Source organism: Bos taurus, chromosome 3 (assembly GCF_002263795.3).
Source record: "Bos taurus isolate L1 Dominette 01449 registration number 42190680 breed Hereford chromosome 3, ARS-UCD2.0, whole genome shotgun sequence".
Lineage (NCBI taxonomy): Eukaryota > Metazoa > Chordata > Mammalia > Artiodactyla > Bovidae > Bos > Bos taurus.
The window spans coordinates 105,551,494-105,566,537 of record NC_037330.1 but is presented as its reverse complement, the minus strand read 5'-3'; the positions used below and the strand labels follow the sequence as shown (position 1 = coordinate 105,566,537).

General features: G+C 50.3%; 1 protein-coding gene across 3 annotated transcripts in view; it reads right to left on the bottom strand.

The window, feature by feature from the left end:
* The window catches only part of RIMS3 (regulating synaptic membrane exocytosis 3), a 42,124-nt gene that overhangs the window by 6,658 nt on the left and 20,422 nt on the right, over positions 1 to 15,044 (bottom strand). Inside the window, exons 3-8 of one of the 3 annotated variants that reach the window (XM_005204747.5) lie at positions 13,797 to 13,965; positions 13,184 to 13,431; positions 7,846 to 7,987; positions 4,285 to 4,397; positions 651 to 752; positions 170 to 309 (exon numbers count right to left, since the gene is read on the bottom strand). In XM_005204747.5, coding sequence (XP_005204804.1) covers positions 170 to 309; positions 651 to 752; positions 4,285 to 4,397; positions 7,846 to 7,987; positions 13,184 to 13,400 — 714 coding nt within the window. In that variant the 5' untranslated portion in view covers positions 13,401 to 13,431; positions 13,797 to 13,965. Of the gene's footprint in view, positions 1 to 169; positions 310 to 650; positions 753 to 4,284; positions 4,398 to 7,845; positions 7,988 to 13,183; positions 13,432 to 13,796; positions 13,966 to 15,044 lie in introns of those variants that run through there. The other 2 variants (XM_005204746.5, NM_001205867.2) reach the window with 2 other exon arrangements.

The following is a 15,044-nucleotide window of genomic DNA, read 5'->3' as shown; positions in this document are numbered from 1 at the left end:
ACCTTGGTTTCCTTATCAACCAACAGGAGGCAATAACACCTCATTAGGTTGTAACAAAAAATGGGTAAAGGGTATTAAAGTGCTGGCACAGGATAAACCGTAAGTAAATTTTAAATGACAGTCTGTAGTCTTTGAGAGTTGCCCCGCTCCCTGGCCTCGTGATGCTCACCTGCAGCACCTTGCCCTGCGGTCCCTCGTCAAAGAGCAGAGCCTGCTGGTACAGGGGGTCACAGGTCTTCTTGGCCACCTTTGTCTTCTTCTTGGCCAAGCAGGCCCCGTTCTCAAGTAGGTAAACTTTGATATAGGTGGCTGAGGGACGGAAGAGAGCATGATGGGGAGGGGTCCCGGGGAAACTGCTGTGGCCTGCCCCTTCCCCTAACTTCCACATGATCCTGGAGGGGAGCAGGGTAAGCAGGAGGAGCTGACCAGTGGACAGCAGGTGGACAAGATGGACTCGAATACCAACTCCTCCGTCCTCCCCTCCCATTCCTGCCCCCCACTGGCCTTCCAGGCAATCCATGACTCCACTGTTGAAAATACTGATTAGGTCAGTGGGGAGCCAGGACTTGCTAGACCCAGAGTTCAGCTGTGAATCCCTCCCTGGCAGGACCCCATTTCCAAGATCCCTCATCTCAGCTGCTCTGCCTCACCTGGGAGGGATTTGGAGCCAGGTTTGGGGGTCAGACCCCGAGCCTCAATCACTTCCACCTCCAGCTGGCCACTCCGGTCCATGATGGCAATGTGCACATCCCCTGCAAGGGAGAAGGAGGACCGTCAAGGCAGAGTCAGACCAAGGGGCAGGCTGGCCCACAGCATGCAGTCTGCAGAGGACGCTCCAGCACGGAAAGGGCACAAGAAGGACAAAAACTGCATGAGCTGGAGCTGCTCTCCAGAGGCCAATTTAAAGCAGTTGAGAAATGTTTTGATAGGGCCCTTGGGGTGGGGTGGGGGCGTGACCCTCCACGGCCCTGCTTAGGGAATCACAAAGGTAAGCTGGGATGGGAGAAGGGAGGGGGCTCTGTTTCACTGAGAGGAATAGCAAGTTTGGGGACAGATTTCTGTATCAGGAAGACAGGGGAGGCTGTGTGCTCAATAGATGTCTTCACCATCTACACAGTGGCCATCAGCTACTCCCCTAAATAAACGTCAAGCAGATACTTAAAGAATATCAGTCTGGAGAGCTGACAAGATACAAGACTGCCCAGGCCATGAGGCACGCTCCGGAAACAAGGGCCTGTTCCCACCCTTGACAAAGGATGGGAGGAAAGCAGGAGATGTCCCAGGAGTACAGAGTTGTTGTTGTTTAGTCGCTCAGTCATGTCCAACTCTTTGCAACCCCATGGACTATAGCACACCAGGCTTCCCTGAGCTTCCCCATCTCCTGGAGCTTGCTCAAACTCATGTTCATTGAGTCAGTGATACCATCCAACCATCTCATTCTCTGTCATCCCCTTTTCCTGCCTTCAATCTTTCCCAGCATTAGGGTCTTTTCTAATGAGTTGGCTCTTGGCATCAGGTGGCCTAAGTACTAGAGCTTCAGCTTCAGCATCAGTCCTTCCAAGGAATATTGAGGATTGATTTCCTTTAGGATTGACTGATTTGATCTCCTTGCAGTCCAAGGGACTCTCAAGAGTCTTTTCCAACACCACAGCTCAAAAACATCAGTTCTTCAGTGTTCAGCCTTCTTTATGGTCCAACTCTCACATCCATACATGACTACTGGAAAAACCATGGCTTTGACTAGATGGACCTTTGTTTGCAAAGTAATGTCTCTGCTTTTTAATACACAGTCTAGATTTGTCATAACTTTTCTTCCAAGGAGCAAGAGTCTTTTAATTTTATGGCTGTGGTCACCATCTGCAGTGATTTTGGAGCCCAAGAAAATAAAGTCTGTCACTGTTTCCATTGTTTCCCCGGGTCATTAAGATCTTTTTTGTATAGTTCTGTATATTCTTGCCACCTCTTCTTAATATCTTCTGCTTCTGTTAGGTCCATACCATTTCTGTCCTTTATTGTGCCCATCTTTGCTAGTCACTTGGGACGTCCTTCAGAGGAGTACAGAGGGAATTCTCCGGCAGTCCAGTGGTTAAGACTCTGCTTTCACTGCAGAGGCATGGGTTTGACTCCTGGTCAGGGAATTAAAATCCTGCATGCTGCGTGGCCAAAAAAGGGGGTTCAGAATCATAAGCCTGATGCAGAAAAATTCAAATGGGCCACACTTTGGGCTCAGCCACCCATTTCAGAGTCTCTGAGCCATTACACCACTGCGCATTTGCACACTTTGGAAGATGGGGACTTAGGACTTTGAGGATACATCCTGCAATTCATCCCTCTCCCTCTAGCTATTCCTGACCTCCCCGTGCGGAATGGGGAGGGGGAGGTCTCAGGAATTAATTAATCTTAACTCTCACTGTTCGGAGAAGGCAATGGCACCCCACTGCAGTACTCTTGCCTGGAAAATCCCATGGACGGAGGAGCCTGGTAGGCTGCGGTCCATGGGGTCGCTAAGAGTCGGACACGACTGAGCGACTTCACTTTCACTTTTCACTTTCATGCATTGGAGAAGGAAATGGCAACCCACTCCAGTGTTCTTGCCTGGAGAATCCCAGGGACGGGGAAGCCTGGTGGGCTGCCATCTATGGGGTCGCACAGAGTCGGACACGACTCAAGCGACTTAGCAGCAGCAGCAACTCTCAACGTAACATCCCCAACAAGGAGAGCCAATGCAAACCTGTACTTCCCAACTTAGGACACCAGGGGGCGCCATACACGAGTGTTCCAGGCTGAGATGGCGCATAAGCCTTGTGCAAGTGGCTGGTTTTTCTCACCGCCACCCAGCCCTTGGCTGGGCCTAGAGCTAGAAAAATCAGACTCTCCAGGCCCTTAAAAGCCTGAAAGCAAGGGTTGGGAATTAGCCAAATCCCACCCAAGTGCCAGATGGGAACTGCCACTTACCCTCTGAGAGTCCCTATGGACCCCTCTTCCAGTAGACAAAGGCTCCTGTGTGAGCCGTTTCCAGGAAGACAGGGCAGTGCAGTGGGAGGAGTCCTGGCCTGGAATGGAATGTCAGCTCCACTGCATGGTCACAGCAGGGCACTGTCTGCACTCAACTTTCTCATTTGCTGTGAGGTCGAAGGTTAGAAACTGTCTATGCGAGGGCTGAGTGCAGACGTCTGGGTCAGACACTGCTCAGGTCAGACTGATGGGGAGGGAGGGGTGGAGGCGAGCGGGCATCTCTAGGGAAGCTAGCCTGGGAGCTGCTGCTTGAAGCCAACACAGCCAGAATCTGAGGGAGAGAGAGGGGGAAGGAGCCAGAACTGCAGCTAAGAGGACCAAGAATAGACCATAGGGAGTACTTGCTAGCTACTGCGAGGAGGGATGAGAAAATTACCAAAAGGCTTCTAGGTGCCAGGCACTGTTAGAAGTAGCAAGTCAAATAAGACACAGTTCCTAAGGCGTAAATGAACTATTTCATGCAAGGCATCAAACAGAGACTCAAAAAATAGTCTTCAGATTGCAGAACTAAGGCAGGCATTATTATTCCCATCTTACAGATGAGCAAACTGAGGCTCACAGAAGGGATGTGACTTGCCCAAGGTCCCACAAAGAATCAGTGACAGAGCAGACTCCGTGGACGTCGATGCCATGATAATCTTTGTTCACCATCTTATGCCTGGCACTAGCACTGCTGGGCGCATGGTAGGTGGTGAGATAGTGGGTGAGAGTGGTGATGTGAGGGCGGGAATGTGCCAGAAAAGCTGCTGCAGTGTGGCCAGCAGAGAAAGGCTGGAACCCCTCTCCTCTCTGCCGTGGGAGGGACTGAGGCTCGCTATGCTGACGCCTCCTCACTGGCATAAGAGCTGGAGTGAGGGCTCCTTTCTGCGGCTTGTACTGCATCATGTGGGGCCCCTGCTGAGCTCACCTGGTCTGCTGCTTGGCTGCCACTGCCCTACTCACCCTGCCTTTAAGAAGACTCACCCAGGACTTCCCTGATGGTCCAATGGTTAAGAATCTGCCTGCCAATGCAGGGGACATGGGTTCAATCCCTCCTGCAGGAAGACTCCACTTGCCTCAGGGCAACTAAGCCGATGCGCCACAACAATGGAAGCCTGAGAGCCTTAGAGCCCGTGCTCCATAACAAGGAAGCCACTGCAAGGAGAAGTCTGAGCACCCCATCTAGAGAGCTGCCCTCACTGGCTGCAACCAGAGAAAGCTCATGTGTAGCAATGAAGACCCAGCGCAGCCAAGATTACAATAAATAATAAATAAAAGAAGAAGACTCACCCATCGGCGGTGTTGCCAGTGTCTGTCGCCCCACAATCTGGGCTGGTCCCAGCCCATCCAGGAAATCGCTGAACTGGCTTTCGGCCCCAAGCCGGGTGGTGGGGAAGATGAACCTGAAGAAGGGGGCAGAGGGGTATGTGAGGGCATCTGGGTGGCGGGACGCAGTAGCGCTGCCCCTGGGGCACTGGGTACTCCCTCTGTGCCCCAATCTCCCCTGGACATACTGAAAGTATGCCACTGTGACTAGGGAAAACAGAACTGTTCATTTCTGCACGTTACAGAAAAAGGCTTTGATGTCACTTGAGCAAAGAGACTAACCATCATGATATCAAATCTTCAAGTGCTAGGATTTCTAAGGTGACCCTGAAAAGGCAGGACTTGCGAGATACTTTGTGTCCTCACCAGAGGTGTTAATGGCAAGAACCAGAGACAAAGGTCAGATATTTCAATGCCTGGAGCAAGTTCCAAAAGCAGGTTGAGTTGACTATGACTTTGAAATCCAAGTCAGGAATGTCAGGTGGTGCCCTAAACAGTAACTGAGACCGAAATAACACAATTACAGGGTTGAGATTAATGACAAGTGTTGGGGGGGGGGGTGGTGGTCCATGGCTGTGGGTGGAAATAGTTGTGAGAAAAACTGACAGTGATTGAAAGTTGGCCAGATGCCAACAGTGTACTACACGCTCCAGATGGGTATCATTTCATCTGCACAACCACTGTGGGTGGCAGGAGCTATAATCCAGTTTTACAGATGAGAAAACGGACGCTCCAAGAGGTAAGAGACTTGTCTTGCCTACAAAACAGAGCTGACACTCAATGCATCCAGGGCGATGGTGAGGATTAGGGCAGAGGGAGCAGGAGAAGTTCCAGACAGACAGGAAACGATCGGCGGCAGTTATTGCCGCTGCTGGTGTGACCGTCATAGGAAATGTGCTACTTTTGCATGTCCTCAAGCCTAGATGTTCTGGGTGTGGCCAGCAGAGAAAGGACAGGTGTGGGAGGGCTGGCCCAGAACTGCCCAGGGGCTATAATGGATCACAGGATATTCCCAGATATCCTAGGACAGCCCATGCTCCTGCCTCGAGAGAGAAAAGGCTGGCCCAGGAGCAACCCCCCGTTGGACCCTTTGGCCTGAGTCCCCTTTGGCCAGAGACAGGCAGGAAGGGGAGACAGGCTGAATACACTTATCAGAAGGGCCTGTGTCTCTCCCTTGCCAGGCTCAGCCTCCGCTCTCTAGGAAGGGGCTTTTAGGCCCATCCATTTTTATTGGCCAGAGTTAGCAGTAGTCTAACATGTTTTTTGGATAGTGGGATCTGAAAAATTTAAATGAATAGCTGACAGTCTTGATTCACGCACTTGCCTCAAAAACTCCACAGATCTGTAAAAGACAGGCTGGTTATAAAAGTCATCATCTCAATAGAACCAAAAGTTACTTCGCAGGTTTGCTAAGTTATTTCAACTTCTTAGGTCTCAGACATATCAATGGCCCAGAGGGAGTTTACTGAACATGCCTTGTGAATACATATATATGATGAAATATTTCTCATCACAATAAGAACACTAGCGCACCTTTTAACTCAGTATTCCCAAGGCTAGACACCCATCCCACACAATATCAAAAGCGGGCATGATGGACCTCCCTGGTGGCGCAGTGGCTAGGAACCCGCCTGCCAACGCAGGGGATGCAGGTTTGATCCCTGGTCCCGGAAGATTCCATATGCTGCAGAGCAACTAAGCCCATGCACCACAAGTACTGAGCCCTGCACGCTCTGGGGTCCGAGAGTCACGACTAACGAGCCTCTGTGCTGCAATTACTGAACCCCATGTGCCTACAGCCTGTGTTCAGAGAAGCAACTGCAGTGAGAAGCCCTTGCACCGCAACCACAGAAAGCCCGCAGGCAGCAACAAAGCCCCAGTGCAGCCAAAAATAAATAATAAAGTGAATAAGTAAATATAGTGTGCACATGTAAAAAAAAAGTAGGCATGATCTCGATGTTCATAAGCAGCACTATTCACAATAGCCAAGATGTGGAAACAATCAAAATGTCCATCAACAAATGAATGGATAAAGAAGGTGGGTGTACTATATATCCACAAATATCTATCTATATATATATATAAAATGTATCCTCATACAATGGGACACTACTCAGCCATAAAAAAAGAGTGAAACAATGCCATTTGTAGCAACCTGGATGGACCTGGAGACTATCACACTAAGTGAATTAAGTGAGGCAGAGAAAAACAGATACCATATATCGTGAGATCTAAAAAATAGCACAAATGAACTTATTTACAAAACAGAAACAGACATAGAAAACAAACATAATGGCTACCAGAGGGGAGGGATGGAGGGATAAATTATGCATATGGGATTAACAGATATACCCTACCATATTAAACTATAAACAGGGCACTACACTCAATATCTTGTAATAAACTATCATGGAAAAGAATCATAAAAATAATATAGACATATACATCATCAAATCACTTTTCTATATACCTGAAACATAATATTGTAAATCAACTATACTTCAGTTTTTTTAAAAAAGAGAAAGGATAACAACAAAGGGAAATATAACTCTTGAGGTCACAGAATTTCAGGAGCTTAGTATCGACAGTGCTGAGATTGTGAACAAAGATTTTAGGGTCGAATGTCCTTAATTCAAAACCTGACTCCACTACCACTTTATAGCTGTGACCTTGGGAAGGTGCCATACCCTCTTCCCGTGCCTCAGTTTCTCCACTTGTAAAATGGAGATACTGGTAGCACCAACATCTCTGAGGGTTGCTGTATTGACTGAGACACTGTTTTTGACTGGTAGATCGCAGAATAAGAGGCCCTGATCTGAAGAGCCAGCAATGCCCTGCATATGGTAAGATAAATCCAAGCAGCTACTCGAATTCACAGAAGCAGGCATAGTAGTGAGACATGATCATAGAATCTCAAATAATGGGGCCATAGAATTCTGAAATTATTGAGCCTTAATGAAGCTGATTCAGAACATCTTAATCATATATCCATCATTTCATAGATTTGAAGAGATCAAGGGAATATCTAACCCAGAGACTTTCAAATTTTTGACTGCAACCCATATGCATATGTAAGAAATATATTTAACATATATATTTATGTTATATATATATGTATGTGAAATTATATATATCTCACAGTAAGTCCACCTGTGAGAATGCCATTCATCTGAGCTGTACCAGCTGTTTTGCATTTAAAAGATTTTAGAAGCCCATATCCTTTCTAGCTCTCTCCTCTGGAGTGGAAGGGCATGTAAGCCCTGGGAGGTGGGAGGCATGAAACATACCAGAGGGATGGGCTGCTCTTGGGCCACTGGAGTATTCTGATGGAGAAAAGCGGCCAGGAGCAATAGGGAGACTGGGGCCCAGGCAGCCGGTGTCCAGGGGACGGGGACAGAGGGAGGCAGGAGTACAGAGGAACTCAGATATCTGGCCTGCAAACCCAACCATATTTTCCAACCCTGCGCTGGTGACCAGAAGACCCAGGTGGAGGGTGGGGACACGGTGGGGGTGGGCTGAACGCACGTGCCATCGGAGCTATTGCTGTTGGTGCTCCCGTCTGTGGACTCCCGGCTGCCCTGGCGAGGGACCCGACTCCGCATCTCCACGGCAACGCCCGTCTCTGTGCTCCGCCGGATGTTGCTGCGCAGTTTCTTGGTGGCCCCTTCTGTGACCCCCCGAAGCACAGAGAGGGAAGAAGGTCAGATCGCTGATGAGGTTTCGCTGAGATCACTGCTGAAGTCAACCTCTTGGGAGGGTACAGAATAGACAGGGCTCTGACTGGAGGCAGTGGCAATCTGAGATGACCGCTAGAGCCAGCCCACAGCCTGACCCCTGATCCTGCTCAGCGCAGTGACGCAAAGTAGATGAGAAGGATGGCTGAAGGCAGAATGGAGATGTTGGGGCTATGGGTGGGGAGTCAGCAGAATTCAGCCCTTGTCCCTCAGCCTCATCCTCACCAGGATCCCCTGACCCACACCTTCCCACTCAATCTCAGCCCTTGACCCAAAGGGTTAAGTTTCTTCTTCTGGAAAGTTTGCTTTCTCCAGAATCCTCAGATTTGTTTTTCATTTTCCAAGTACTGTCATGAGCCCTATCACTCCCGGAGATCACAAACCACCTCTGTGAAACCTTCACAGGTCCTATATAAAAAAAAAATCCACACGAACTCTGGCCACTCACAAACTAACACCCATTGTCAATGTGGCTCTGAATGTGAAGGGGGTTGTGTGTGGAGAGGCCACTAGAGAAAGAAGTCAGAGAGAGACTGCTAGGTTGACCTGAACTGATTTTGGCTTTGAGGAAGAGGTCTACAGAAGAACCTCAGAAGCTGTGTGTTGAGAGCTTACCCTCAGTGTCTCCGTACCTCCCGTGGGGGGCGGGGGTGGGCTTGACATCTCTAACCCCCCTCTTTTGTCCTGCAAGGAACATGGGACACTTTGCTTCTCTGAGCAGTGTACCATCCTGCCTGGTTTCCATGGCAACCTCCTCAGCATTGCAGTGTGGTCCCTCTAGACACTCTCTCCTCCTGGGGGCAGGGCTGGGGCAGTGTAGGGGCAGAAGACAGTGTGTGGGTTTGCAGGGACTTCCCCTCCTGGAGCTTGTATGCCTGAGGAGCTTGATGGGGAAGGAAGTGGTGCTTACAGTGATGGGGAGAGGCCAGGGTGAGGCAGGGAAGGTGGAGCTGGTCACCCTGGCGATTCGTGGGTTGGGAGAGGGTGTTCAAGACCTCAGCCTGGGAGAAACAGGGACTTTACCCTCCTGCTTGGCCCTACTTATTTTTCAGGAAGTCCCACTGGGAGAGGAAAGGCTGAGAGGGGCAGCAGCACTGGCGAGTGGGGTGGGGGACTGGCAGTGGGGTGCTGGTAAGCAGGCATGTCTTCTCTGAAACCTCGCTAGCTTCTGGGATATTGGAATAGCCTCTATCCAGGAATCAGTAAGACCATCAGTATCTGTGTCTCTTACACACACACACATTCACACAGAGTCATATTAGCTCATGCATTTCTTTTACTCAGGCACACACACTGCCAACAATCACATATATTGATACAGTGATCTCACATCCAAGGTCATGTGTTATGTTCATACATCAGTCACATAGTCACAAATGGTCCTACCAAGTCTTTGTCATATGTACACATGACATGGTTTGCCACACGCATGTGACCTTCACACCACAGCACTAGCAGTTGGACCCATCTGCTCGATCATATATATGGATGCAAATCCACAAATGGTGTGTGTCCCATTACACACGGGACTGGGAAATAATTATAGGTGGGGAGACTTGCCCTGTCCCTTGCTCCTAACTGCCACAGCCCCTCTAATCCAGTTAGAAGACAGAAGGGTCTGTGGGGGCCGCACTTTATCCTCCTTCACCTCAAATCCCCCCAACATATACCCTGAGCTGATGTCAGAACCTTACTACTCATGACCCCAAACCCCCCACTTCTAGAGCTTAGGAAAGCTTTGACCCATTTGAAGGTTTATTTTCTTTGAGCTGCCTGACCTACTGTGAGCCCCTGCTTAGGGGAGTCACAGAATCCTGAAATGCCCCTGTCATTTCACAGATGAGGACCCTAAAGTCCAGACCCTACGTCTCTGGGTGGGAAGGAAGGTCTTGCAACCTCAGTGAAAATTCCTCTGCTGGTCTCACACCAGTCCAGTATCTGAACCCTGTTGATCTAGGAAGTAATTTTACGTAGCCTCTCTCCCTAGAGAATTGGACCAAGTTGCTTGCAACAATTTTGTGGTCCTTGGGGACCAACAGACTCCAGGAGCCATCCCATCTATCCCACCACAGACAAGGAAGAGGAAGTCAGCCTCCAGCAGCACTCCCCAGGGGATCTCCTGGAACGATCCTGAGCCCTTGCCCCACCCTGGTCCAGACTCCAGAGCCCAGAGCGAGGCAGCAGCTGTCCTTGGTACTGAAAAGAGAAGCTCCGTTTGATCAAAGGCAAGAACAGCCAAAGATGGCCCTGTGTGACCCAGCTGAAGGCCAGGCCAAAACCCACCTGTGTCCTGGGAACCCAAAACTCTGACCCCACTTTCCTCTCTGCTCCCACAACCTAAAGAATGTTAGATCTAGAAGGAAGCTGGGAGACAGACTTTTAACCACCATTTTACAGAAGAAACAGAGGCCCAGAGGGAAAGTGAATTTCTCAAGGTCCCTCAAGTGAGAGCCAGGACTAGTCCTCTAAAGTTTCAGGGTGAGTTTTTGGAGGCCTTTCTAGGACAACATGAGGAAAATAAAATGGAAGGAACAGGCAAAAAGCAAGGGAACTAGAGGGGAGGCTGGTGCAATCATCCAGGCTTTGAAATGAAGAGGAGGGAACGGGCAAGGCTCAAGTCAATGAGAGGTATGGAAGATCCTGTGATGGGCAGACCCAGAACCCAGAAGACTGGGTCCCAGAGAGGGGTCTGTCCCCACTTTACACAGCCCTGTCCTTCAGGGAACTGGGCCATCCCAGAAGGGGCAGCAGGGTCATGCTGCTAGGATCTTACCCCGGAACAGAGCTTCCAGGGCCAGTGTCCACAGTGATCAGCCCCATACCTCCCTCTGAGGCCAGACTGTCCATCCAGGAGGATGGGCTCTAAACTGGGACACTGGCAACCCCAAGGCCTGGGAGAAAAAAAACAGGGACAAGGAATTGTAGATGGGAGGGGAGTGTGCTACAAGCAAGGGGTGGCTAAAGAAGTCACTTCTTTTTTGGCCCTACTGTGTGACCATCAGTAATAATAACCAACAATTTACCAAGTATCTACTATGTATCAGGCAAGAGGTGGGGGCACCTCTACACATCCTATCTCATTCAGTCCCCTGGACAATTCAGCAAGGCATGTATTATTGTCCTCAAGCTATAAATGAGGAAGCGGGCTCACAGAGGTGAAGCAGCTTGCCTAAGCTGCCCCGGTAGTTAATGACAGGGTTCTCTCTGAAGGTCAATTTAAAGTTCTTATCTTTTCCAGGCTCAGATGCCTCATCAATGAAATGAGTACACCAGACCAGAGGGTCTCCAGGGCCCCTTTCTGCTCTGACATTTGGCAACTGGATGATTCACAGAGGCCTTCAGTTAAAAGGGCAGTGGGCAATTCCCCTGCCCCCCTCTCCAGGCCTCCATCCATGCCCTTGCACGCTGCAGAGACAAGTGATCCAGAAACCCCACTGTTGATTGTTCTTCTAAAAGGCTGGAGGTCATCCTGGTGTCTGCTATCCCTGCCTGCTGACTGTGGAGTCTGGGTAGGTAGACAGTCCCAGGCACATCACTGACATGTCTTTCAGTGACTCAGGCACTTGCCCTGGCCTTGGAACGCTGTCTCTCCAAAGCATCTGGGCATGAAGTGACCTTTGGGTCTAAAGCTGAATCAGCCAATTCAGCCAGGGATCAGCAGGGCTTGGTTTCCTAAAGCCAGCCTCCTGGGGCCCAATATCTCCTCCACTGTCCTAATCTAGTCTCCCAACCTTAATCTCACCCCCTTGGTCCTGTTCTAGCCCAACTCCTAGATTCTTAGATCCCCATCTCCCCGACTCCCTTTTATCAGGCACATTCACAGGGGCCATGCCCACCCAGGGATGCTGATAATAATCTCAAGCCCCCTCCATGTCTGGCATTTCTTTGAGCCAGAAACCACATCGCAGCCTGATTGCTGGAAAAGACCATCCCACATGCTCCTGTGGAGGGCTTTGTAAAAATCTATTTTAAGGCCTGGAAAAATCCGCCCCCCACCCCCAGCCCCAACTGGGAGTCTCGAGGAGCATTCATTCTCCCCAGATCCTCTGGTGCCCCCACCCCCTCACCACCCCCATCCAGCTGCCTATTTGATGGTTTCTTAGGGAAGTTGTTACTCTGAGCAAAATAAGCAGGAAGAGATTTTAAAACAAAACCAGCTGGTGTCTGGGTTGTTGCCACCAAGGGAGGAGGTCCTGGTGGGGAGGGAGGACTGGCTCCTCTGTGACGTGAGCTCCGGGGCTGACAGTGTGTGACGAGGTGGGTCACCCACCAGTCTGGGGCATAAGTGGGATTCTATAACCAGCTGTTTGGGAAAGTATAATGTATTTATCAGGAGGTAGCTATTAAGGTAGTGTGTGAATGTAGCTCCGTGAGGTATGTGTGCACACACGTGTGATGCGTTTCTGTGACCACGGGCCACTGAGGGTACATGTATGTTACTGTGCTTCCACGATCGGGGTCTGTGCATCTGTATACAGAGGCCTGTATATGATTTGCATAACTGGTTTTACTGTGACCGTGCTTAGTGTCAACGAATGTCTTGTGTTCTCCTGGCAGTGGGGGTAGCTTTTATGAGCAACCGAGCGTGCTAGTCATGTGACTATGCAGGGCACGTGTCTTTGTATGTGTGTGTCTCTCTTGTGGATTGCAACATACGTGTGCGGCTACTCGTACTTAAGAAACTCAGACATTCCAGGTGAGACTGCACCTCCTGGATGTGTCCGTGAAGTGGCAGTGTCAGAGCACGGTGTTAGGAACACGATGGCTATATAATGCCTAATTGCTGATTAGCGGGTGAGTCTGGGTAGAGAGGCGGCAGAGTATAAAGGTTGGGAGCGTGAGCTCAGAAGCCTGATGCTGGGGTTTGAATGCAGGCTCCACCACCTCCTAGCTGTGCAGATGAGGGCATCTTGCTTCCCTTCTCTGTGCTTCAGTACCTGTCTCGGAGAGTTACACGAGGAGTCACGAGTCAGGACACAGACTGGACCCAGAACACCACCTGGTGTACAGTAGTGCGACCTTAGGTGTTTGTGGGGGTGGGAGTGTACAGCCATGAGGACAGTCCCCGGGCGCCCTGTGACTGCAAAGCGAGGTGCCCCTCCCCCAGCGTGGGGTGCCCACGGCCTCACCAGCCTGGGGGAGCTGGAGCGTGCCCTTGCTCCACTGGGTCAGGCCCACGATGGCCACCATCTTGGCCCCGAGGCTGCTGCGTCGCTTCTTGGCAGTGCTGGTCCCGGTGCCGTCCCCAGCCTGCTGGGACCCACAGATCTCCCCACTGATGCTGGAGCTCCGCACCACATTCCTGGAGGCCGCAGCCGAGGCCGGACCTGACTCCCCGTTAAACATGGTCCACGGGGCGGCAGGACCTCAGGCAACCCTGTCGGGGAGGGAGAGGGAGAAAGGGTCACGCATCAGACCCCGGGCCACTCGACCTCGGCCCCAGCCCTTCCTAGCTGTGTGACCTTGGGCAAGGCACTCAGCCTCTCTGAGGTTGCGAGGGTTAAATGACCAAGTCCGTGTAAAGGGTGTGCACAGAATCTGGCTCCATCAATGGGACTGTTCCTGTCAGCGTGTGGCTGCCCTGACAAGCGACCTGGTTTGGCAGGGAAGGTGGAGGCTGTGCAGTCACGTGACCCACTCTTGAATTCCAAGGGCCTCTACATACTAGCTGTGTGACCTCGTGACCACACATCTCGGGGTTTCAGTGAACACCTCAGCAAAATGAGAAACGGAAGCACTTACCTCATAGGATTGTTGGAAGGATTAAATTAGCGCAGATGAAAGTGCCTGGAACCGTGTCAGGCAAAGCATAAACATTCAGCAGGTGTGACTGTTGTTTTCACAGCCAGTAATGAGAGCAGAGAGAACAAATGTGGCTCTAGCCGGGCAGACTGCCGAAGGGGTCCTCCTGCTTGAAGGGAGTGGGACAGAAAAGCGTAAAGAAGCAGGAAAAATCACCCTTAACTGCATGACTGGGAGGCAGCCGCGATAGGCATTTTAACCTATTTCCTCCCAGTCTCTTTTCTACACATTTAAAAAAATAACAACTCATCCAAGTCCAACTTTCTCATCTCTCTCCCTTTCCCTTTCTCTCCTGTCTTTTAAACACCACTGCAATAAGGATCTTTGTACACTGATTTTTATCTGCTTATTTCCTTAGGATCAACTCCGGGAAACGAAGTGACTGGGCTATTGAGTGTGAATGCCGCTGGTAGCATCTCCCTTCCTGCTTCCTGGCAGCGTACTAGTTTTATCCACCCCATCCTTTGTTTCAGAGGCAGATCTTGATCTGTTTAAAACAATCAGTGAGCGGCATTCACCTTGGTTACCCTTACTGGCCCAAGGGTGGGCATATGACTAAGTTGGTTGAATCTGACTTAAGGGGAAGATTTGGATTCCAGGCTTACATGAGGGGTAGGTGCTTCTTCTGTGTGTCTCTCTTTTCCCTTCCTCAAGGCCTCTCCCTGAGAGACAGCCCAGCCTAGGATGAAGCCAGTGATGCTGAGGGTGGCATGGCACAGAGACACCACCCCAGAACCTGGCTTCTCTGGCTTTCCAGTTATGTGAGACAGTGTGCTTTCCATTGCTTAAGCCAGCTTGAATCGGGTTCTCTGTTACATCAAGAAGCATCCTACCTAACACTGACAGCATAAACATATTTCTGATTCTCGGAATACATTGCCAAATTCCTTTCAAAGTTGACAAATTTACTCTCTAATGCTGCATTCAACACATATTCAAAGGGAATGTAGCCAACAATTCATAGTAACTGGGTTTCCCTGATGGCTCAGTGGTAAAGAATCCACCTGCCAAGCAGGGGAGGCAGGTTCGATCCCTGTGTTGGGAAAAACCCCCTGGAGAGGGAAATGGCAACCCACTCCAGTATTCTTATCTGGAGAATTCCATGGGCAGATGAGCCTGGTGGGCTACAGTCCATGGGGTCGCGAAACAGTCAGACACAAGTTAGCAACTAAACAACAACCACCATGA